Source organism: Armigeres subalbatus, chromosome 2, assembly GCF_024139115.2.
Source record: "Armigeres subalbatus isolate Guangzhou_Male chromosome 2, GZ_Asu_2, whole genome shotgun sequence".
NCBI lineage: Eukaryota > Metazoa > Arthropoda > Insecta > Diptera > Culicidae > Armigeres > Armigeres subalbatus.
The window spans coordinates 210,439,274-210,463,603 of NC_085140.1; the positions used below are offsets into that span (position 1 = coordinate 210,439,274).

The 24,330-nt window shown below is 40.8% G+C and overlaps 1 protein-coding gene across 4 annotated transcripts in view; it reads right to left on the reverse strand.

The window, feature by feature from the left end:
• The window catches only part of LOC134211580 (glucose-6-phosphate exchanger SLC37A2), a 30,796-nt gene continuing 6,466 nt past the window's right edge, over positions 1–24,330 (reverse strand). For 3 of the 4 annotated variants that reach the window (XM_062688585.1, XM_062688586.1, XM_062688587.1), the window contains 7 exons: positions 9,132–9,903; positions 9,005–9,055; positions 3,461–3,644; positions 3,253–3,401; positions 3,073–3,196; positions 484–561; positions 1–296 (listed from right to left, as the gene is read on the reverse strand). In XM_062688585.1, the coding sequence (XP_062544569.1) occupies positions 130–296; positions 484–561; positions 3,073–3,196; positions 3,253–3,401; positions 3,461–3,644; positions 9,005–9,055; positions 9,132–9,903 (1,525 nt within the window). In that variant the 3' untranslated portion in view covers positions 1–129. The remainder of the gene's footprint in view (positions 297–483; positions 562–3,072; positions 3,197–3,252; positions 3,402–3,460; positions 3,645–9,004; positions 9,056–9,131; positions 9,904–24,330) is intronic. The other variant, XM_062688588.1, reaches the window with a different exon arrangement.

The window sequence follows — 24,330 nt, forward strand, 5'->3', positions numbered from 1 at the left end:
TTAAAGCTTTCCGCAAAAAAGGAAATCATTATTTAAAAAAATTGTGAGATGCTTAAAATCAGTTCACATTAGCTAGGAAGTCATTTGGGATATTTTTATGCTTAATTTGTTAATCGCCTATCTATTGCGTTATTCTACGCGGACGTTACTTCGCCTGGACCGCCGTGATACCTCTTTTGCCACAAGCCTTAATAACAATAGTAGAGCCAATATATCAGAAGCAATTAGCATATAAAAGACATTCTCCCAGCCAGATGAAGAAATGAATCCAGCAATCAGTGGACCGACGGCAGCTCCTGTGGTTTAGAAATATGGTTTCAGTACTTTCTACTTATAGGAAAGCAGACTTTAAAACTTTTATGAAATCGATTGAACCAACCAAATGAAAAAATAACGGGAAGGCTCAATAATTGTTGTTTGAATAAAGCAATGACTCAAAATGTTGAATAGGACAAAAAAAACTTCAAATTAGAAAACACTTACCGATTGATCCAGTACCATCTATGATAGCTGTCACAGTTGCAAGCGCCTTGGAATTACCGTTTAATGATTTGTGTTGACCTAAGATAATGAAAAAAATATAATTGTTACGTATCTAAACGGTGAGCCTGTTGTATGAGAGTTTTCAAAATCATGAGTACAAGTTGTTGATGCAGGTAGTAGAAATATTAAAGATGGACCTGAGTTACATTATCCAAACTCAACCCATAGCCGATTAAATCTATCCAATCCGGAGCTTTATAGAGGAATTTATCATGGAGTATTAGCCCCCTAAATTAATACTGGGACACCAGTTCTGATGACGCATTACAACTTGTTTTACACAGGGGTCGTACACTAATTACGTAAGCACTTATGGGGGGAGAGGGGGTCTGCCATTTTCTTACGCTCCATATGAATAAAAAAAATGTATGGGAAAAATCTTACATGGGGAGAGGGGGAGTTGAAAACCCCAGAAAAATTGCTTACATAATTAGTGTACGGCCCCACCCCACAGCTGTGTGAAAAATATTGTATTGAAGCTGTATTGAAGAAATCGAAAGATTCGATGATAATTTGTTAAAAAACAGTTTTATGTTGCTTTCTCAAAATTGTGTATTCAAATATTTTCCATTGGTTTTATTTAAGAATTTCTGAGGACATTGCGAAATATTTCCCGTGGAATATAATTCAAAGAATTTCCTGTGAATTTTTTTAAGAGTATAATTTTCGGTGGAATTCCCTCGAAATGTTGGTAAATTTCTCGTAAAAATTTAAGATAGTTTACCATGAAAACTACAAAACTACAAAGGATTTACTGTGGATTTTTTTTTTATGAAATAATGATAAATTTTTGGTGGGAAATTCAAATAATTTCCCGTGGAAATTTTGAACAATTTTCATTGGAAGTTTCAAAGATTTTTCAATGAAAATTCCGAGAAAATTGCCGTCAAAATTCCGAAATTTTATCATGAATATCGAAAGAATGTCTAGCGGACATTCCGAAAATATTCAGAAGAATTTCCCGCGGACTTTCCCGAATATTTTTTGCGAAAATTCCGAAGGGTTTCTTGTGGATATTTCCAAAAAGTCGCCTTGCTTAATCCAGAGATAGTCCCGTGGGGTTTGAAAAGAATTTTCTTTGGAAGTTTTAAAGACTTTTTCTGGAGAATTCCAAACAATTTTCCGTTGAAAATTGAAATAATTTCCGTAAAAATTCAAAAAAAAATTCTTGCGCGATTTCCAATTTGAAAGATTTTCCGTGGAATCTCCAAAGAATTTCATGGAGAAATACTGAAAAGTTTTCCAACATTTTGTAAAAAAAACTTATAATATTATCATATATTTTTTTATATATATAATATATATAATAAAATATATAATAATATTATAAAAATATTATATATTTTCCAGCTCAACACAAAAGAATTTCCTGGGGAAATCCAAGATAGTTTAAAGCCGAAATTCAGACTTTTACTTCAGTGAAATCCATTAGATTTTTCTGGAAAAAAATTCTCCTTATTAATTACATAAAAAAATTCTACGTAGACTCTTGGACAAACGTAGACTTTTATTAAACCCCTCTATAAACCCCCTCTTGAGAGTCTTCGTGGTTTATGAACAGCCCCTGGACCTAGGTACATCGCGAGGTGGTTGACCGCAAAATGTCCTACCACGAAATGTCATACAATCCACAGGATGGTTTCTGTATCAGACTGAAAATTATAACGTCTTATGTGAATGACCCCACGCATGTACCATGCTTAAAAGTCATATCCTTACATACCCAAATTTAAAAAAAAACGCGTACTGAAAAACCAAACATAACATAACCATGTACCATGCTTAAAAGTTAAAACATATCCAAGTTTAAAAACGCGTATCAAAAATCTAACATAACTTTTTTTGGCGTACGTACTATCGAGGGTACGTACTGTCGGGGTATGCCAGATATTATTGACTCTGTATAATAGTTTTTGAGTCTAACAAATAAACGAAATGGAAAGAAAAGGCTACTCATGCTCCGGCCAGTTCCAGGAAGATGTAAGAGTTACAGATCAGGGAGCTAAGGACCTGGAAGCAGCGGATTTGATCGATTCTAATTTTCAAGATAAGTTGCTTAAAACCCGCAAATTACCTCTCAGTGTTCAATGCACACGTTACGATTTTCTAACTTTAAATAGTCATTATGTTTATCTTAATTAATTTACATAATTGCAAAGATTTTGTCGATTTACTGCATTGCACTGTTTGTAAAATAAATTTATTGTACCGATTGTAAAATAAGTTCACGTCCTTCTCTTATATTGAATCCCTCGATAGATTCGAAACGTCTCCAGAAAATTGAGTTTTGTTAGAAATGAACTATAATTAGTATGAGTTGACTTACACGTGTACTCTCTCAGATGCGCTCAGAATGCTCCCAAACTCTCTCGAGCGATTGATATTTTTGGACAGCTTACTTTGGAAAGTTTTCAACAATCGTTTCGAATCTATCCGTAGCCCCCAGCTAAGGACCACTTGATGGAGTATATTTAATTTCTACATGACGAACGAATGGTACTTTATGGATAACCGAATGAGAACACTTACCAAGTTCAGCACTAACGGAAGTAGTAATAAGCGCATAAGGACCATTAACCAGCACTCCCGCGATAAAAAGCAGACATATGTTAAAAGATAAGCTGACGGCACCCCATTGTTGATAAAGGAGTAACTGAAAATAAATAAAATTAGTGCCAATGAATCAAAATTACTTTTAGGTATACTTACAGCGGGTGCGGCCAACGCTAGCATGCCCGTGCATGTTGAGGCGGACATTCCACTGTAGTCGGATATCAGACCAGCTGCTATGGCGCCTACAATGCCACCAATATCGAATAGTGTCGATAAATCTGCACTTAGCTGTGCATTTAGTGTTGCTAAAAAAACGAGAATGAAACAAATCTCGGAACTTCCGCAGAATGATCTGTATACTTACTAGAAGACTGAATATATAGTGGCAACCAGAACAGGAAAGTATAACTAACAAGTTTGGAAAAGAATAGACACATTGAGAATTCCACTACTCCTGGAATACGTAGTGCACCAACGAAACCAATAGCGGCGTGCTGAGTTGGTGCTCTATTGACACTGCCTATAATTGGTGTACGCTCATTTACATCCTGAAATACATTTGTGAACGTTTAAATGTTATAAATAGGTTTATCCAGCATACTAACATCCATAAAGAAAAATTAGACTAGATTTACAGAAATACAAAGCACGAAACCCTCCAAAAGCAACATAGAGATAGGAACATATTTCAAAAGCTATGCTTAAACTAAGTAATTCATTTTTCTAAGTTCAAAGTAAAGTTATGCGGGGCAAATTTTAAGCTTTGGCTGAAGAAATGAGACTTCAATTAAAAATGTCTGCAATTTCTTCTGTATTGATTTCGTAAAGACAAGTATTATACAGTTTGAATTAACAAATTAACATCATCATGCTCAAAAGTAACCTTAAAATTATCAAATCAGAATGGAAAATATGTGTAGAATACGAACTATGGACTATGCCCTCTAGTATGTGCTGACCAATCTTTCCCCATTTGCAAGTTCATGTTAGAATGTTTAATTTTCGATCAGATTTATTTATTTCAACGTAGTTAGTACAACATCGCCTACATTACTTATGATACATTCAATATAAAATAATATTATTTAAATTTTAGTTTGCTCGATGAGATTACACGGTTTACAGAAAGTGTGTTTGTTACCGTATTCGTTAACAATCAAGCCAACTCACTTACGCGGTCGTGGTATTGGTAACTTTATTACTATTAATGACCGCGACCTCGCCTAACCCTATTTATTCCTGCCTTATATTAGTTTAACGCTCTAAAATTTACAATGTTATGAAAACTCATATGTGAATATGTACGTTATGTGGAAGATATTGATTTGGAAAATGTATTGGACGTGGACGTGTACTATACACATGTGGAAGTATTGGCTTGAGAAATAGATTGCGAGTGATTTGACTATGCGTCCAATTTTGGAATCTCGAGCTCGTTCAGTAGCCGCTAGGTTGCGAAGGCCGACGAAGGTCCTTTGTAGCATAGTTGGTTAAAGCACCAGTCTAGCGAACTAGGTCATTGCATCATAATCTCCTCCCCTTCCCTACATTGACTTGCATTCTGACGTGGCAGGCGCCAATATGACCTAACAAATGAGATCACCAGTACTTGTACATTGAAGATCTGTGCTAGTCCCAAGCAAACATCTGTTGGTTCCCTGTGCAAGAACAGCTGATCTGGTCATAATGGAGTAGCAACTACGAGCAGTCAATCAAGCTCAAAGCTCAAAAAGCTTCTTCTTTCTTCCTTCTTCATTCTTCCTCCTTCCTTCTTCCTTTTCCTTCTTTACTTCCTTCTTTCTTCTTCCTTTTTCCTTCTTCCTTCTTCATTCTTCCTTCTTCCTTCTTACTTCTTTACTTCCTTCTTTCTTCTTCCTTCTTCCCTCTTCCTTTTCCTTCTTCCTACTTCCTTCTCTTTTCTTCTTTCTTTCTTCTTCCTTCTTCCTTCTACTTTTTTCCTTCTTTCTTCTTCCTTTTCCTTCTTCCTTATCTTCTTCTTTCTTCCCTCTTCCTTCCTTCTTTCTTCCTTCTTCCTTCGTCCTTCTTTTTCCTTCTTTCTTCTTCCTTTTTTTCTTCTTTCTTCTTTCTTCTTCCCACTTTCTCCCAAAGATCTGACCCATTCCACTTCTTTCTTCTACCTTATTCATTCTTCTTTCTTCCTTCTTTCTCCCTTCTTCCTTCGTTCTTCTTTTTCCTTCTTTCTTCTTCCTTTTTTCTTCTTTCTTCTTTCTTCTTCCCACTTTCTCCATAGGATCTGACCCATTAACGAGCGGTCAGCTTGATAATTTCTCACGAACTCGTTCTCTATTGATGATAGACGACGGAAAATGGGATATCACGTTGTATAGAGTGAGGTGCAGTTGTATGGGAAAACACAAGCTGCATCCAATCAAGTGAGATCATGGTGTTCCTGAATAGTTTTGGGACCCCAATCAACTGTGTAAAATATGGGCTCGATTGGTTGCGTCCTCGCCAGGGTAGAAATATTTCACAGTCAATGCAGTGAAAAACATGGATCTCAGTGCAAACTGCGGTCGCATTCATCGCCGCCGTTGTGAGTGTGACTGTGTAGGGCAGCAAAAAAAAACATTCCAGCAGCAACCATTCAACCCCACACATGACACAAGTCGCTCTAACAGGCTGCTCAGTTCGTACGTTAGCGCATGAGTGTGAGTGCCCGATATAAACGCGTGGTGAATTTTTGTCATTTGCTGGGTGAATGTGAACATTTTGCTGTGGTAAATTTCATATTCGTGGCGCAGTGGGTGATGTGAGTTCTGTTGTTTACCTCTCTGCCTCTCCGGAAATGTGAAGTTGATTTCAAAGTAGGAAGAAAATAAACAAAAAATAAAAATCTAGATTGATCCACCAAGCGGTGACGATGCCTTTCTCGATTCACAAAGGGGTGAAACACATAATAAATAATTCCCTACATTAAGGCTCTTGCATTTTCTTCATAACTTTTGAACGCAATGGCCGATTATGATTATATGCTGCCGAATATTTACAACCCTGGTCCTCGCTTTTCGCATCGCGTTTTAAATTTGTATGGAAATCAGTAGAGTAGAGTGGGGCAAGAGTGCGCGTGGGGTAAGAGTACGTTTTTGATTTTTTTGAAGTAATAAAAAAAAGATAAACTAGCAGCACTGCATCAGTTTGACAGGTATTCTGGCCATCTATTATCATGTGTAATTGTGAACGATTTGAATAAACAACAAGGGAGATATGGAGTTAGATATTTTTTTGGTCATTTTGCTAAAAATAATTGTGTTTCCGCAACTAGTATTTTATTACCATATATACGTTCAATCAGGTGAACATTATACCATTTCGATAACCTATTGTATAGAGTACTTTATGGTGCAGAACACCAATCGGGTTGGTTTTCCAAGAAGTCAAAACCATTACTTGAATAAATTTTGGGACTGTGGGGTAAAAGTACGCAGGAACGGGTGGGGCAAGAGTACGCATGTGAATCTTCAAGTTTTGATGTCAAACCCGTATCTCCGGCCGAAATAAGACTACTTCCAAAGCGTAAAGGTTTATAACTAAGAAAAAAGGGACAGAAATCGTAAATTATCACAAGTTTTAAGGATAAGCTGAAGTAATTTGGTGTTAGAAAAGACTTGGTGGACAGGCGGACTGGCGGACAAAGCACTGAAGCGAAATGATGAAATTGTATTAGGACTTGTTGTACATCTAAACATAGTATGAAAACACAATTTCATCTAAATGATTATTTCATTTAATCAAAAGAAACATCCATAAATTACGCAATGCTTAGTTGGGAGGGGTTGCGAGATGTATGACGATCCACATATTTTTAGAGCATTTATACAAAAAGTGTAAGATAATGGGGGGGGGGGGTGATGAAATAGCCAAATTTTACGTTATTGGTGGACTTTCTTTAAGGTAAATTCCTTCGTTTACGCTACGCGAAAATTGATACCTTTTTACCTCTGTAGTTTTTTGAATATAAAAAACAATGGTTTTTCACATGGAAGTGCACATTTCTAGGACCCCCTCCCCCTTTATGAGTTACGTAATCTTTAAACATTCCCTAATATATGTTCATTAAACATCAATTAAATGTTATTAACTCTTATTTGTGTTAATATATACTTATAGCACATGATTGCATAAATGCGTACCCTTACCCCACCCGATGCGCACTCTTACCCCACCGGTGGGGTAAGAGTGCGTTTTTCACTTGTCTTACAATAATGGTTCTACTAAAACGAATATCAATAATTTCAATATTTTTCCTGCTGGGTAACATAAAGGAAGAGTATACGAATCATCGACATTGATTTGATATGCAGAAGCTTGCTTAATAAGGGCCACATGATCGATTGAAAACTAAGTGCGTACTCTTGCCCCACTCTACTCTATGGGGAGTTGAAGATCCCAGCTGCAGTTGATCCTCAATTTCCACATTCTTCTTCCTTCCTACTACATTGTACTCTTAGTGTATCAGAGCATGTCGAATTACTCTATTGCTAGTGAGAAGCATTCGATACAAGCATCATGACAAGGTCCTGCTATTGAGACCCTTCACAGAGAGCAATCTAATTGGAAGCGCGCCCCTTCTAAATATGAAAATCTTTTTTTTTTCAAGAAAATAGAACAGTAATAATGTTATTTGGCCATGCATTGAATCCCTAGTCACATCCTTGTCTTTCTTCTAGATTATACTCAGTAAATCGTCAAGCCCGGAGCTTAAAAGTATTTGCAAAATCATTTCTAACTAAAGTATTTGTTCAGTGTTCCTTTCACTACCATTGTCCAGGCAGGTTATTGCGCTTCAGCTCACCCCTCTAAAGCCGCAATTACATCTTTAAGTACAATTTCAACTAGCTGCATCGTAAATTCTCGAGTGAGCAGATATAATTACAATGTTTCTGTCTTCGGCTTTTGAGCCTGTGCCGGGAATTGGACTCTGCCGGGAATACCATCCGTAATCCTATTTAAATCCATAACTTTTTTAGCCTAAGATAATGGGCATCGAAATTTTTCAACTAATTGTTTGAAAAGTTGCTTCCACTGCATACATAGCATTAAATGGAGAGAATTCGAGTCATTCAATCATCTGAAGAGTAAAGTTAATGTTGGTATACAATGTATATCTTCATTGGCATTACATCCCCACACTGGGACATTGCCGCCTCGCAGCTTAGTGTTCATTAAGCACTTCCACAGTTATTAACTGCGAGGTTTCTAAGCCAGGATACCATTTCTGCATTCGTATATCATGAGGCTAACACGATGATACTTTTATGCCCAGGGTAGTCGAGACAATTTCCAATCCGAAAATTGCCTAGACCGGGCATCGGGAATCGAACCCAGCCACCCTCAGCATGGTCTTGCTTTGTAGCCGCGCATCTTACCGTACGGCTAAGGAGGGCCCCTAAAAAATGTATACACATACTTCAATGTATACAATGTACAATGTATATACATACTTCAAATATACACTAACCGAACATTTCGAATTCGTTGCAAACCAAATCCAAATAGGGAAGTGCTGACAGATCGCACTCTTGAGTTTATGTTCTGGATCCACAGATAAGAAGAAAATATTGATGTCTTCCTGTTGTTGTCTCCGAAACAATGATTTTTTCCGTTGCAGTTTGAAACATCGCCCAAGAATTTCAACTACTTAAATATCAATATCGTTATAATTCAAGAAGATTGAATTCCCTTTCTACTGTACTGAACATCGAGTTTTCGGACCTCATAACAATTATAATAGTATAAGAATCGAACTACATACATCTATGCACAAAAAAAATCGTTTATGCGTACAACGACATATGAGCCTACCAAGATATTTGAATGATAACAAATATGTTGCTTTTGAAGAATCTCAATATGAATATGAATCAAATGAATTTACTCATGCACTTACAACGTTATTAGAATAAAAACTGCCTCGCAAGCTTCGTAATGAAGGGTTATCCTAGTTTTTAGAAGAACACATGCAAACAATATAAAATAAACTTAAGATATTTTGGTTAAAATCAAAATCAATTTACCTGTTCAGTAACATATTCATCGCGATCGGAGATTTCGCCCGACTCTATGACTCGCGCATCTTCGATTCGCCTATATGCTCCCATATGGTCACCAACTTTCTCGTGACAGTCCACTATCTCGGGTCGATCAACCAAGAATAGAAACATAATGAAACCGAACAGTCCCATCACGAATCCGGGTACTACAAACGACATTGCCCAATCCTCCTCAACATAGTATCCAGCTATCAGTGTTCCCATGATGTTTCCAATAGATGTATGGCTATTCCAAATGCCAAAAATCAAACCACGCTTCGACTTGCCAAACCAACGACCCACAATGCTGACCACTCCTGGCCACCCAGTGGTTTGGAAAACACCGGCCATTGCTTGTACGAACACAAAGTACATCATCGAATGAACATTGTATACCTTAGCAATGCCAAAGAGATAACAAAAAATGCCCGAAAACAGCATACCAAAAGTTAAAAAGTATCGCAATGAGACCCGCTCTGCAATAAATCCCGAAAAAAACATTGCAATTGCATAACTAAACAAGAATGACGAGTCCAGCGTCCCCAGCAGCGCTGCCGAATCGGGCCCATCGAAAGGTGCGTAGTCACACCAGGTGCTATCATTCGGAGGCTCCCCACCGTTGTGGATGAATTCCGGTGGAATCTGAACACCAGAACAGTTCCGGTGCAGTACGGATTTCACTACGGAGATCGGTTTCCTTGTCATGTGGTAGCACATGTATGCCAGATAAGTGAGCGTGAGCACCGAGCATTTGAACCTGAAACCACATAAGAACAGAATGCGTGAATTAGTAATGTCATTATCAACAGTCGTCGTTTGGAAGTTTGCTGCAGAGATAACAGCAATGAACAAATTCTTCGCAAAGAAGTACATGGAGACAAACGAAAATATTATAGCACGATCTATGCACGTGTTGCGAATGCGAGTTGTTTCGTTTGTCTGCTTGACCATCTTCGAGATTTGTGTGTGCGGAAGATTAGAAAGTAGAGATAGTGATATTTATTGCAGATTCATCTGCAAAGCAATAATGATGCAGTGAAATCGCGCTAATATTATCACTTGGCTTATTTAGGCGGTTCACCCTAGCTTACGTGTCAATGCCCACGAAGATTTTTACATTTTTTTCTTCTTTTTTCAACGCTTTCTAACTTATCATTATTCCATTGAAGATGCAAATTTCGGGTTTGCATATTGTGAACAAGTACGTGAGATGATATCTTTTCGAAGTCATTTCTGTTGGAGGAACGGTAGACATTATAACTAATAACCAACTTTAGTGTGGCTAATATTTTTTTTACTATTTTACAGTCAAAACACAGAAAATCCACTTTTTTCTCTGTATTGGCCTACAAGACAACTCTTTCAATACAGACGACTTTAATATTACAGAATGATGTTCATCGACGCTCAGCCCTCATGACATAAAAAATCTAGAAATGTCGTTAGATTTCCAAAAATAACAAAGAAAAAAGTTTGTTGTGTTTTAGAAATCCGTCCCAAAGAACTCCAAGTGTGCCTAGCGTGTTTACTGGCAATTCAAAATTTTCAGAAAATAAATAATAGCAAAACCCCTAAAAAACTTTCTCAGACAAATCTGCAGGAAGAAATGCCTTCAATATGTACATAGGGGAACGGTTCGGCACTTCATCCCATAGCTTCTATTTCCATCCCATCAAAAACAAAGCAATGAAAAGGAATTTGGTTTGTTTCTTATTTTTGTGATTTTTTTCATGCGTGTTTAGCAAAAAGAAGCGACGAGATTGGTGCTGTGTTTCTTTGTTCTGCGATGAGATGAATATATGTTCAGTGAGATGGAAAATGGAACAGTTTCCTTATATATGATAGGTTGTATTTGGCTTAAAGGATTGATCCCTTGTTGAGAAAATCTATTAAAAACTTAGGATTTAGATTTTTCTGTAACCTAAGTATTCGGTGTCTCAGTGAATCACAAATATTTTTTTCAAAATTTCAATAAAAATTTCAAAATGAAATCATATAGGGGGAATGACGGCTTTGGCAGGTTTTGTTCTATTATTGGCAGGGGGTTTTTATGACTGACTAGGCTCAAATTTGGCCTAAACATTCTTTGCATATCAAAGAATATTGTGGCCGAATTTCATAAAATTTGGTCGACAAAAACCCCCCTGCCAATAATAGAATAAAACCTGCCAAACCTGCCGGGCTGTTCGGCCACATTGAGAGTTGACGTAAAGTCAATGTCAACTTCTCTCCCGAACAGCCAAGATAGCTGTGTGGTGTCGGCAGCCAGTTTAAGGCTAAGAATAACGCTACGGATTGCCTGTTCCGGTGGTAGAAGTCCACCATACAGGTGACCCCAAATTCTTGGTGTGATGCGGCTTTATGCTTACCGTGCCTACGAATGAATGGTTAGGGGGGTCTAAAAAGAACCTAACCGCTAACGGAGCCTGTGAAGCACCAGGGCACCCTTCACAGTATCTAGCCCTTACTGCGCTAACCGGAGCTATGGCGTAGTTGACTTTTTGCTTCTCCGAAATAATCGGCTACTCTTATTCAATCTCAACTTGAGGTTAAATAAGGGTGGGATTATGAGCATGTTTTTATTTAGTTTTTCAACAAATTGTCACCTATATGGATTCGCTTTATGCGTTATACACATTGTACTCTGTGTTTTGTCTTTGACTTTCTTGATAAGATACCAATTTGGTTTCATCGTTTCTGTTCATATTAATGCTGAAGTTGTGGAGTGCATTATCTTAATTTGCAATGGCTTCAGTTAAGATAGCTCAAATCAATCTTCAGCATAAAAGAACAGCAACGATTAATCTTTGTAGACTCATGCAAAATGGCAAATCCCAAGTGGCTTTGGTGCAGGAACCCTATTTTCGCAAGGGTAGCTTCTACCTGGGTAACTTAGTGAACCCGGTTTTTGCTGCTTTCAGTAAAGAAATGGCAAACTCTCGATCAATTCCGCGTGCATGTGTGCTTGTTAACAATGCTATTGTTGCTACACTTATCTCTGAACTAACAACCAGAGATGTATGTGCTGTCACAATTGATGCAACTGGCGGAACCCCTGTCAGGAAATACGTCTATTGTTCGGTTTATTTACCACATGATGAACCATCCCCTACGGATGCTTTCAAACGAGTTGTCATATATTGCACTTCAAAAGGCCTTCCGCTAATTGTCGGCAGTGATGCTAATGCTCATCACATCATCTGGGGTAGCTCGGATATCAATCTGAGAGGCTCCAGCTTGATGGAATACTTAAGTAGTACCGAACTTAGTTTACTTAAAATAGGCAATCGCCCAACCTTTATGGTATCTAATAGAGCAGAGGTGTTAGACATAACCCTTTGCTCCAATAGAATCAGTCTCGAGTTGACGAATTGGCATGTGTCAGATGAGGAATCGATATCTGACCATCGCTACATCTACTTTGATCATTTGAATGTTACTTCGCAGACCTTGCGTTTTAGAAATCCCCGTTCAACAAACTGGGATCTTTACACAGAGTTGCTCTCTACCAAATTTCATGGATATCTACCTTCTATAGAAACTCCTATCGACTTGGATGATGCAGTTGATACTACAACGTTGCACATCGTAGAAGCTTTCGAAGAAGTTTGCCCTTTACGTTCTGTAAAAACCTCAAGAGGAACCCCTTGGTGGAATTCCGATTTGGCTAAGCTGAAGAAGCAGTGCAGAAGGAGTTGGAACAGACGCCATTCAGCAGGGACGGATTCTTTCAAGTTGGCTCGCAAAGCTTACAAGAAGGCTCTACGATCTGCTGAACGATCCGGCTGGAAAAACCTTTGTGGAAATGTTTCCAATTTGAATGAAGCCAGTCGATTGAATAAAATTCTTGCGAGATCCAAGGATTTCCAAGTTGGCGAAATTCGCAAGCCAAATGGCGACTACACTTCTTCTGATGAAGAATCGTTAGAGCACTTATTTGATACGCACTTCCCTGGATGTGTCGATATAACATCTTCGGATGATCCTGATGTCTTTTCATGTAGCTATGGGTCTTGGGCTCAAGCACGTAGAATCATAACTACTGAATCGATTCAATGGGCACTTAACAGTTTTGCTCCTACAAATCTCCAGGGAGGATGGGATTTATCCCGTTCTACTTCAGAGAGGTTTTGAGCATATCAAACATGTTTTGAAAAAGCTTTTAGTATGCAGTTTTGCTACTGGGTATATTCCCATATCCTGGCGGGATGTCACTGTAAAGTTTATCCCAAAAGGAGGACGTGTTTCGTATGAAGAAGCAAAGAGTTTTAGACCCATCAGTCTGACCTCATTTCTTCTGAAATGCTTAGAACGTATTATCGATCATCACATTCGTGATGACTGTTTGGCAAACATGCCTCTTCATGTTAATCAACATGCTTACCAATCTGGAAAGTCCACCGTGACTCTTCTACACAAGGTTGTGTACGATATCGAGAAAGCATTCGCTCAAAAGCAATCGTGCTTGGGTGCTTTCTTAGATATTGAAGGTGCTTTCGACAACGTGTCTTTCGATGCAATATTGGAAGCCGCACGTTGTCATGGGCTACCTAATATTATTACCAAATGGATTCACCAGATGCTTAAAAACCGATATCTCTACTCGACATTACGTCAAGCAGCGATTAGGAAATTAAGTGTCTGCGGATGCCCCCTCAAGGGGGAGTATTATCTCCACTTTTGTGGAATCTCGTTGCAGATACGCTATTGAGGTTACTCAATAATGGCGGTTTTCCTACCTATGGATTTGCCGACGACTATCTTACATTGATAGTGGGTTTGTGCATTACTACCTTATTCGACCTGATGCAAAATTCTCTTCAGGTAGTTGAAAGTTGGTGTCGTCAATATGGCCTTTCGGTCAATCCGAATAAAACATCTATTGTTCTTTTCACGGAAAAACGTAATCGTAATGGTATTCGTCCATTACATCTTTTTGGTTCTGAAATCAATGTAACTGATCAAGTAAAGTATGTGGGTCTAATTTTGGATTCAAAGCTTTCCTGGACTCCTAACATTGAGTTCAGAATCAGAAAGGCGTGTATGGCTTTCGGCCAATGCCGACGAACCTTTGGTAAAACTTGGGGTCTTAAACCCAAATATATCAAATGGATTTACACAACAGTTGTACGACCAATTTTGGCTTATGGATGTCTTGTTTGGTGGCAAAAGGGGGAAGTGAGGACAATTCAGTCTAAATTAGGCCATCTTCAAAGGATGTGCCTAATGGCAATGACTGGTGCGTTCTCTTCAACTCCCACGGCTGCTCTCGAAGTTCTCTTCGACGTGGCCCCACTACACATACATCTCAAACAAGAAGCATTTTCTTGTACTTACCGACTATGGGTACTCGGTTCTTATGGAAGAGAATCCTGTAAACCGCAGTTCTACACACACTTCGTTGTTACCGCTTATGGTTAATTGGGAAAAAAATTTCCTTGCTCCAAGTGATCTCACACAAGTTAGTAGTTTTCCTTATAGGACATTTTCGACACAATCCCCCTCGCGGGTGGAGTGGACATCTGGCTATTTGGAGAGAAGTATGTCGTACAGCATTGTTTGTTACACTGACGGCTCCCTCCTCGAGGGTAGAGCAGGTGCAGGCGTCTATTCGCGTGAGCTGAGATTGGAACAGTCACACTCACTGGGTACACACTGCACTGTTTTTAAAGCGGAAATATTTGCCATCATGTGTGGAGTGCAATCTGCACTGCTGCAACGCATTATGGGCAAAGTAATATACTTCTGTTCAGATAGCCAAGCAGCTATTAAAGCTCTCGCCTCGGCCAACTCAAGGTCGAAGTTAGTAATCGCATGTCGAACTCAAATTGAGGAACTGAATTCAGTAAATACTTTACACCTTATATGGGTACCTGGCCATTCTTTCATAGCTGGAAACGAATTGACTGATGAGTTAGCTCGTAATGGAGCATCGCATGACTTTATTGGTCCTGAGCCAGCTATTCCAATATCCAAGTGTTGGGTGAAGCTTTTGATCAACTCTTGGGCTGTCACTCAGCACAAATGGCATTGGAATAATCTGGATTCGTGTCATCAAACAAAATTGTACATCCGGGAGCCATCTTCGGTAGTAGTAAGCTATTTAGCTAATCTGTCTAAACAAAATTGCAGTGTCTTAGTTAAGGCCTTGACAGGTCACTGCCGACTGAACTATCACATGGCAAATATTCAACGCGTTGAATCATCTGTTTGTGATAGTTGTGAATCCGATTATGGAACTTCTTATCATCTAATATGTAACTGCCCAGTCTATGCACAATTGCGCTTCCAAATATTTGGTAAACACTTACTTAGTGAAATTGACTTCAGAAACCTGAACCTTCAGAGTATTTTGTTGTTCATAACCCGTTGTGGTAAGGAGCTATAAGCTCTTGTGCGCTAATGCGTTGAATGCCCTCTTCAAGGGCCCTTTTCCAAACATTCCCTTTGTTCTCCCATCCACATTCCTTTCCTTTTTGTTCACTTCCTTTTCCGTCAGGTGTGTGATGAAAAAGGCTGTGAAGGCGATGGCACAAATCTCCCAAATTGAGGTGAACGTGCCCCTGGAGCCGACGTTCTGATACCTGATACCTCAGTGAATCACAATTTTTTTTTTCAAAATTTCAATAAAAATTTCAAAATGAAACTATATGAATGGGGGGGGGCTTTGGAATGACGGCTTTGGCAGGTTTTGTTCTATTATTGGCAGGGGGTTTTTTTATGACTGACTAGGCTCAAATTTGGCCTAAACATTCTTTGCATATCAAGGCGGCATACGACAGTATAGACCGCGTAGAGCTATGGAAAATTATGGACGAGAACAGCTTCCCTGGGAAGCTTACCAGACTGATCAAAGCAACGGTGGATGGTGTGCAAAACTGTGTGAAGATTTCGGGCGAACACTCCAGTTCGTTCGAATCGCGCCGGGGACTAAGACAAGGTGATGGACTTTCGTGCCTGTTGTTCAACATTGCGCTAGAAGGTGTCATGCGGAGAGCCGGGTGTAACAGCCGGGGTACGATTTTCAACAGATCCAGTCAATTTATTTGCTTCGCGGATGACATGGACATTGTCGGCCGAGCATTTGCAAAGGTGGCAGAACTGTACACCCGCCTGAAACGTGAAGCAACAAAAGTTGGACTGGTGGTGAATGCGTCAAAGACAAAGTACATGCTTGTGGGCGGAACCGAGCGCGACAGGGCCCGCCTGGGGAGCAGTGTTACGATAGACGGGGATACCTTCGAGGTGGTCGAGGAATTCGTCTACCTCGGATCCTTGCTAGCGGCTGACAACAACGTTAGTCGTGAAATACGCATCATCTGTGGAAGTCGGGCCTACTACGGGCTCCAGAAGAAACTGCGGTCGAAAAAGATTCGCCACCGCACCAAATATGTCATGTAGGGGAACAGGTGGTAAAATGAACACGTTAAGGACTTGCGTTGAATTCAATCATAAAACGAGGATAATTTGATAGTTTTACCACTTGGTTCAGCAATTTAACTCATATTCTTATTGCATTGAACTTTTTTTTCGGTAATAAACATTGTTTTATATAGTTTTTCATCGAAATAAAAAAACATCGAAATTTCGTATGTACAAAAATAGTGCGGGTAAAATGAACACTGCCTGGTGGTAAAATGAACATCGCTTCTAAAACCCTTTTGAAACATTTATTTTTTTTAACTCTAGCACTGTATATATAACTAGTTAAGATTATGAGAGCCTTTTGAAAAATCTGGTATAACTTTTGAAAAGCTCTTAATTGTCAATATAATAAAAAGAAGAAAAAAAGTTTTGAAATATCAGTTATTTTTAAATTAAATTTGCATATTTAAAGTTTTATCTTGGTTATTTGATATGGTTTAGTTCTTAAACCTCCGCTTCACAATTGCACAACTTTTATCATAAATTGGTGAAAGTTTAATACAAGTGTTCATTTTACCCCCATACGTGCCTTGTGATAAAAAACTCTTCCTCTAACTATACAATCCAATAATTTTACTATTTACCCCTGCAACATCTTTGTGAAGGCTGTCCTATTTGCCGCTGTGGTTAGAACAGGTTTGAATCAATGTTATTATGAATTTATTAAGAATTAATAGATAGTAATAGCTATTCGTTCGGTCTCAAAACCAAAATATTAGCTCAGGTACCTTATTTTATTTCGAGGAAAACGTGTGCATGATTAACATACGCCTGAATAGTGTTTTAATATAAATATAGCCAACTGTTCATATTACCACCCCTGTTCATTTTACCACCTCTTCCCCTACAAGACGCTTATAAGACCGGTTGTCTTCTACGGACATGAAACATGGACAATGCTCGAGGAGGACTTGCAAGCACTCGGAGTATTCGAGAGACGGGTGCTTAGGACCATCTTTGGCGGTGTGCAAGAAGACGGTGTGTGGCGGCGAAGAATGAACCATGAGCTCGCCCAACTCTACGGCGAACCCAGTATCCAGAAGGTAGCTAAAGCCGGAAGGGTACGATGGGCAGGACATGTTGCAAGAATGCCGGACAGCAACCCTGCAAAGATGGTGTTCGCTTCCGATCCGGCAGGTACGAGACGGCGTGGAGCGCAGCGAGCGAGATGGGCAGACCAGGTGCAAAACGACTTGGCGAGCGTGGGGCGTATCCGAGGATGGAGAGATGCGGCCTCGAACCGTGCATTGTGGCGTCAAATTGTTGATTCAGTGTTATCTGTTTAGATGTTAACTAAATAAATGAATGAATGAATCAAAGAATATTGTGGCCGAATTTCATAAAATTTGGTCGACAAAAACCCCCCTGCCAATAATAGAATAAAACCTGCCAAAGCCGTCTTTCCCCCTATGTGCAATAATTGTGCAAAGAAGCAAACAAATTCTAGGATGGGCTAATTTAATGGGGGGAGGGTTGTATAGAAGGTCCTGAGGACCTTCCATAAAATATACCATGCTTTTAGGGTCATCTACAATCCACGTAGATAGTTTAGAAGGGTGGCTGGTAAGTATGCAAGGTCTTTCCCTACTTTCAGAATTTATATGGATGGTTGTTAGGGTGGCTCAAAAAACATTTTCTGATGGGTCTCTCTTATTCGGTTCTATTTGGTGCCCTGATGCTCTGGACAAAATTTCAGTCAAATCGGTCAACGTTTGGGCGGTGCTAAACTCGTTGGAAGTTTATATGGAAAAATGTATGCATAAACATCAAAAAACAGTGATTTGCAGTTAGACGGCACAATTTACGATGAACAGCCATGATTCTCATTCAGTTCTTGTAGAATTAAATACAGAATGTTATGCTGAAAGCCGCGAGAAGATTATTTTCGAATTGGAAATTTTCTCGACTTCCCTGGGCATAGAAGCCATGTTAGCCTCATGATATACGAATGCAAAAATGGAAACTTGGCTTAGAAACCTCGCTTAATGAATACTAAGATGCGAGGCGGCTCTGTCCCAGTGTGGGGATGTAATGCCAAAAAGAAGAAGATTTTGATTTTGAAATCAGTCACTTGTTTGAACCGAAAACATAATATAAACTGCTATTTTTGCCCGAAAAAACGATTAAAAACTGATCGCGGAGCGAATGTTAACAACAGCACCGGCAGCAGCAAACTAATAATTAGGATGGTTCAAAAAATGATTTTGCTCCGCCACGCTCAGTCGATTATGATTCATAATTTGGGTGTTATCCGATGGTTTGGGCTGGTTTGAATAGAGGCCGTGTACAAGTCGTTTCAGGATTGTATGACAGTTGATATGGCGACGATGAATTTTACATTATTCTGATTGTGGCACTCCGTCATTGGGCGCTGGCGAGGGGGGAGACCATATGACTGGATGAAATATTCAAGAGACAATGACAATGCATATATTGAATGGTCGTTCCAATAGTTGGGAGTCGATTTGAATCGAGGTTGCGAATCTTTAGCAAGATAATTAGGCTTCTCAGAAAGCGTCAGTGAAACGTGTAATTCAACAAAATAGCCAGAATTTGTCTGTGAGGTTAGTTTTCCATACTAGTTTTCATACAAACATGAACCGGCTTGTGCTCAATCAGTTTTTGTTCAAATCGGTTTGTGGAGGACACTCGGAGCAGAAATCGAGTGAGTATGGTGGAGCTGGGTCGTTTTTTGAACCACCCGACTAATATTCTTTGCCTATCTCGTACAACAAAGTTGTACCGAAAGGCTATCATTTCACTCCGAAAACGAACTTTTGATTAGAGTTCCGGAGACCCATAGTGTTATATACCAATCGATTCAGCACAAAATGCCATAAAAAATAATAAATTAAAATTAAAAAATATTTTTTTCACATAGTAACTCTTAACCGAACGCTGTTGATCACTATTGAATTTCATGCTAATCGCTAATTGCAAAAAAATAGATAATAGGGTAACCGGCGGTAATGTTGGCCCTGGATGTAACATTGGCTCATCACGCAAATTAATCAATATTTCAGCGATAATACGTCGATTTATAAGGAGATATTAACCACTGCTTCTTTAAAAAAGTGTATCAAACATATGTCTGTTTCATTATGGTAGATTTAAATTCTTCTTAAACTATAGAAAGCAATTATCTTGCGGGACTAGGCAGCCATGTTTTGTTAACTTATGCAAGCAGGCTGTGCTACAGTTTTATCTTTTGCCCAATAAGAGTTTTCTGAATGAACATACCTGCTTTCGCACATCAGATGAATGGATAATAACCAAACTATGTCTATGTCTATCATTTTTATTTCACAATTTCTATTAGTATAGCAACATATTATGCCCAGTTGTGGACCCCCTAGTAGCGAAATTTTGGTCTTCCTGTCATAAGGAGTAGAAATTTTCAACATATTAATTCTGCGTGATATCTAACAACAAGCTCTGCATCCCCTCTTCACGATACATACATAAAACACCCAAATACACGACGTTATTCGTTTAAATTAACATTTTAAAGTCTAACTGAATTCGCCCTATAGTAGACCCCCTCGGGTCCATATTGGGAAATTGCTTCCCTATAGTCGACACTTCATTTGATTTTCATGTCCCGTTTCGGGACGTTCTTCTTCCCTATTATGGACCCCCCAACATATTTTTAAAATGGACACTCTGGTGTTTATTTTTTAGGAGAATTGTAAAAAATCATCTAATTTTACTTTCCATAGCATTTCCAATGTATGTAATCAAATCATAGGATTGTAAGGTAGGTTCTCCCGATAGAATTTCTCATCAACATGTTGACATTGTGCAGTAATCAGTAATAATGCAAAAATGGCTGGAGGGTCCACTATTGGGCACTTTACCCTATATTCCGCAAACTTTTTTGTATTGCCAAAATACGCGTTTTTGCTGAATAAATCATCAATTTACAACCTATAGAATTCAAGATATTTAAAAAATAAATTTTTGTCGATACCCTTGGTATTACCGCAATAATTTTTTACCCTATGAATCAATATGGTCGAAACTCAGGTGTGGTAAAATTCAAGTTATATCTGAGCTCTGGTAAAATGAGCTCAGCAAAATTGGTTCACAAGCAATCGAGATCTAGATCTCCGAAGTTGACCATTTTGTATAAAAAACGGCGAGTGGGCTTTTATTATGCCGGTCACTGTGTATATAAAAACCAATCTATGTTCAGGGCAGCAGGGACTATGTCCAAGGGCTTGACGATCCCTCCCCAGGCCATCTGCGAGTTGTGGGGCTTGCCTAGGATGTGGTGGGGTTTGACAGTGGGCCCTGTTAAACCTCTATAAAAAGCTGCATGTATCCGCAAGTAGGCCCCACCAAAGCGCCCGTGTGCCGCTCAAAGCGCACAAGCCCAAGTCCTGGTGTTAGGTGGGACGCTAAACAGCCCTGACACGACGGCCCTCCGACGAGACAGGAGGTTTGCGCTGGCCCAATAAGCCGCCTAGAAAACCAATCATTACGAACAATATAAGAGATAATGCGACTCGATATAATCGGCAAAGACCTAGGCGACGAATACAGGATCACGATTGGAAGCTTGGAACATGGAATTGCAAGTCGCTAGGTTTCGCAGGTTGCGACAGGATGATCTACGATGAATTACATCCCCGCAACTTCGACGTCGTGGCGCTGCAGGAGATTTGCTGGACAGGACAGAAAGTGTGGAAAAGCGGGCATCGAGCGGCTACCTTCTACCAAAGCTGTGGCACCACCAACGAGTTGGGAACCGGCTTCATAGTGCTGGGTAAGATGCGCCAACGCGTGATTGGGTGGCAGCCAATCAACGCAAGGATGTGCAAGCTGAGGATTAAAGGCCGTTTCTTCAACTATAGCATCATCAACGTGCACTGCCCACACGAAGGGAGACCCGACGACGAGAAAGAAGCGTTCTACGCACAGCTGGAGCAGACATACGATGGATGCCCACTGCGGGACGTTAAAATCGTCATCGGCGACATGAACGCACAGGTAGGAAGGGAGGAAATGTATAGACCGGTCATCGGACCGGATAGTCTGCACACCGTATCGAATGACAACGGCCAACGATGCATAAACTTCGCAGCCTCCCGCGGAATGGTAGTCCGAAGCACCTTCTTTCCCCGCAAAAATATCCACAAGGCCACATGGAGATCACCTAACCAAGAAACGGAAAACCAAATCGACCACGTTCTAATCGACGGTAAATTCTTCTCCGACATCACGAACGTCCGCACTTACCGCAGTGCGAATATTGAATCCGACCACTACCTCGTTGCAGTATGCCTGCGCTCAAAACTCTCGACGGTGTACAACACGCGTCGAAGTCGGACGCCGCGGCTTAACATTGGGCGGCTACAAGACGGTAGACTAGCCCAAGAATACGCGCAGCAGCTGGAAGTGGCACTTCCAATGGAAGAGCAGCTAGGCGCAGCATCTCTTGAAGATGGCTGGAGAGATATTCGATCCGCCATTGGTAGCACCGCAACCGCTGCACTTGGCACGGTGCCCCCGGATCAGAGAAACGACTGGTATGACGGCGAATGTGAGCAGTTAGTGGAAGAGAAGAATGCAGCATGGGCGAGATTGCTACAACACCGCACGAGGGCGAACGAGGCACGATATAAACAGGCGCGGAACAGACAAAACTCGATTTTCCGGAGGAAAAAGCGCCAGCAGGAAGATCGAGACCGTGAAGAAACGGAGCAACTGTACCGCGCTAATAACACACGAAAGTTCTATGAGAAGTTAAACCGTTCACGTAAGGGCCACGTGCCACAGCCCGATATGTGTAAGGACATAAACGGGAACCTTCTTACGAACGAGCGTGAGGTGATCCAAAGGTGGCGACAGCACTACGAAGAACACCTGAATGGCGATGTGGCAGACGAAGATGGCGGTATGGTGATGGACCTGGGAGAACGCGCGCAGGACATAATTCTACCGGCTCCGGATCTCCAGGAAATCCAGGAGGAGATTGGCCGGCTCAAGAACAACAAAGCCCCTGGGGTTGACCAACTACCAGGAGAGCTATTTAAACACGGTGGTGAGGCACTGGCTAGAGCGCTGCACTGGGTCATTACCAAGATTTGGGAGGAGGAAGTTTTGCCGCAGGAGTGGATGGAAGGTGTCGTGTGTCCCATCTACAAAAAGGGCGATAAGCTGGATTGTAGCAAATACCGCGCAATCACATTGCTGAACGCCGCCTACAAGGTACTCTCCCAAATTTTATGCCGTCGACTAACACCAACTGCAAGGGAGTTCGTGGGGCAGTACCAGGCGGGTTTAATGGGCGAACGCTCCACCACGGACCAGGTGTTTGCCATTCGCCAAGTACTGCAGAAATGCCGCGAATACAACGTGCCCACACATCATCTATTCATCGACTTCAAAGCCGCATATGATACAATCGATCGGGACCAGCTATGGCAGCTAATGCACGAACACGGTTTTCCGGATAAACTGACACGGTTGATCAAAGCGACGATGGATCGGGTGATGTGCGTAGTTCGAGTTTCAGGGCATTCTCGAGTCCCTTCGAAACCCGCAGAGGGTTACGGCAAGGTGATGGTCTTTCGTGTTTGCTATTCAACATCGCTTTGGAAGGTGTAATACGAAGAGCAGGGATTAACACGAGTGGTACAATTTTCAATAAGTCCGTCCAGCTATTTGGTTTCGCCGACGACATAGACATTATGGCACGTAACTTTGAGAAGATGGAGGAAGCCTACATCATACTGAAGAGGGAAGCTAAGCGGATCGGACTAGTCATCAACACGTCGAAGACGAAGTACATGATAGGAAGAGGTTCAAGAGAAGACAATGTGAGCCACCCACCGCGAGTTTGCATCGGTGGTGACGAAATCGAGGTGCTAGAAGAATTTGTGTACTTGGGCTCACTGGTGACTGCCGAAAATGACACCAGCAGAGAAATTCGGAGACGCATAGTGGCTGGAAATCGTACGTACTTTGGACTCCGCAAGACGCTCCGATCGAATAGAGTTCGCCGCCGTACCAAACTGACAATCTACAAAACGCTAATTAGACCGGTAGTCCTCTACGGACACGAGACCTGGACGATGCTCGTGGAGGACCAACGCGCACTTGGAGTTTTCGAAAGGAAAGTGCTGCGTACCATCTATGGTGGGGTGCAGATGGCGGACGGTACGTGGAGGAGGCGAATGAACCACGAATTGCATCAGCTGTTGGGAGAACCATCCATCGTTCACACCGCGAAAATCGGACGACTGCGATGGGCCGGGCACGTAGCCAGAATGTCGGACAGTAACCCGGTGAAAATGGTTCTCGACAACGATCCGACGGGCACAAGAAGGCGAGGTGCGCAGCGGGCAAGGTGGATCGATCAGGTGGAAGATGACTTGCGGACCCTCCGTAGACTGCGTGGTTGGCGACGTGTAGCCATGGACCGAGCCGAATGGAGAAGACTCTTATATACCACACAGGCCACTTCGGCCTTAGTCTGAATAAATAATAATAATAATCTATGTATGTATGTTCGCTAACTACTTCTGAGCCACTTGGCCGATTTCAACCAAATTTGGTACACAGATTCTCTATCGTCAGAGGAAGTTAACAAAGAGGGTGGGATGGTCATTTGGAAAAGGGGGAGGGGTTGTCTTTGGAAAACGTGCAATTCAGTGTAACTCCCAACCCCCAGGATCGATTCCAACCAAATTTTGTACACATATTCACTATGAGGAGCCGATCATATGGGAGGGTAATTTAGAAAAGTAGGGAC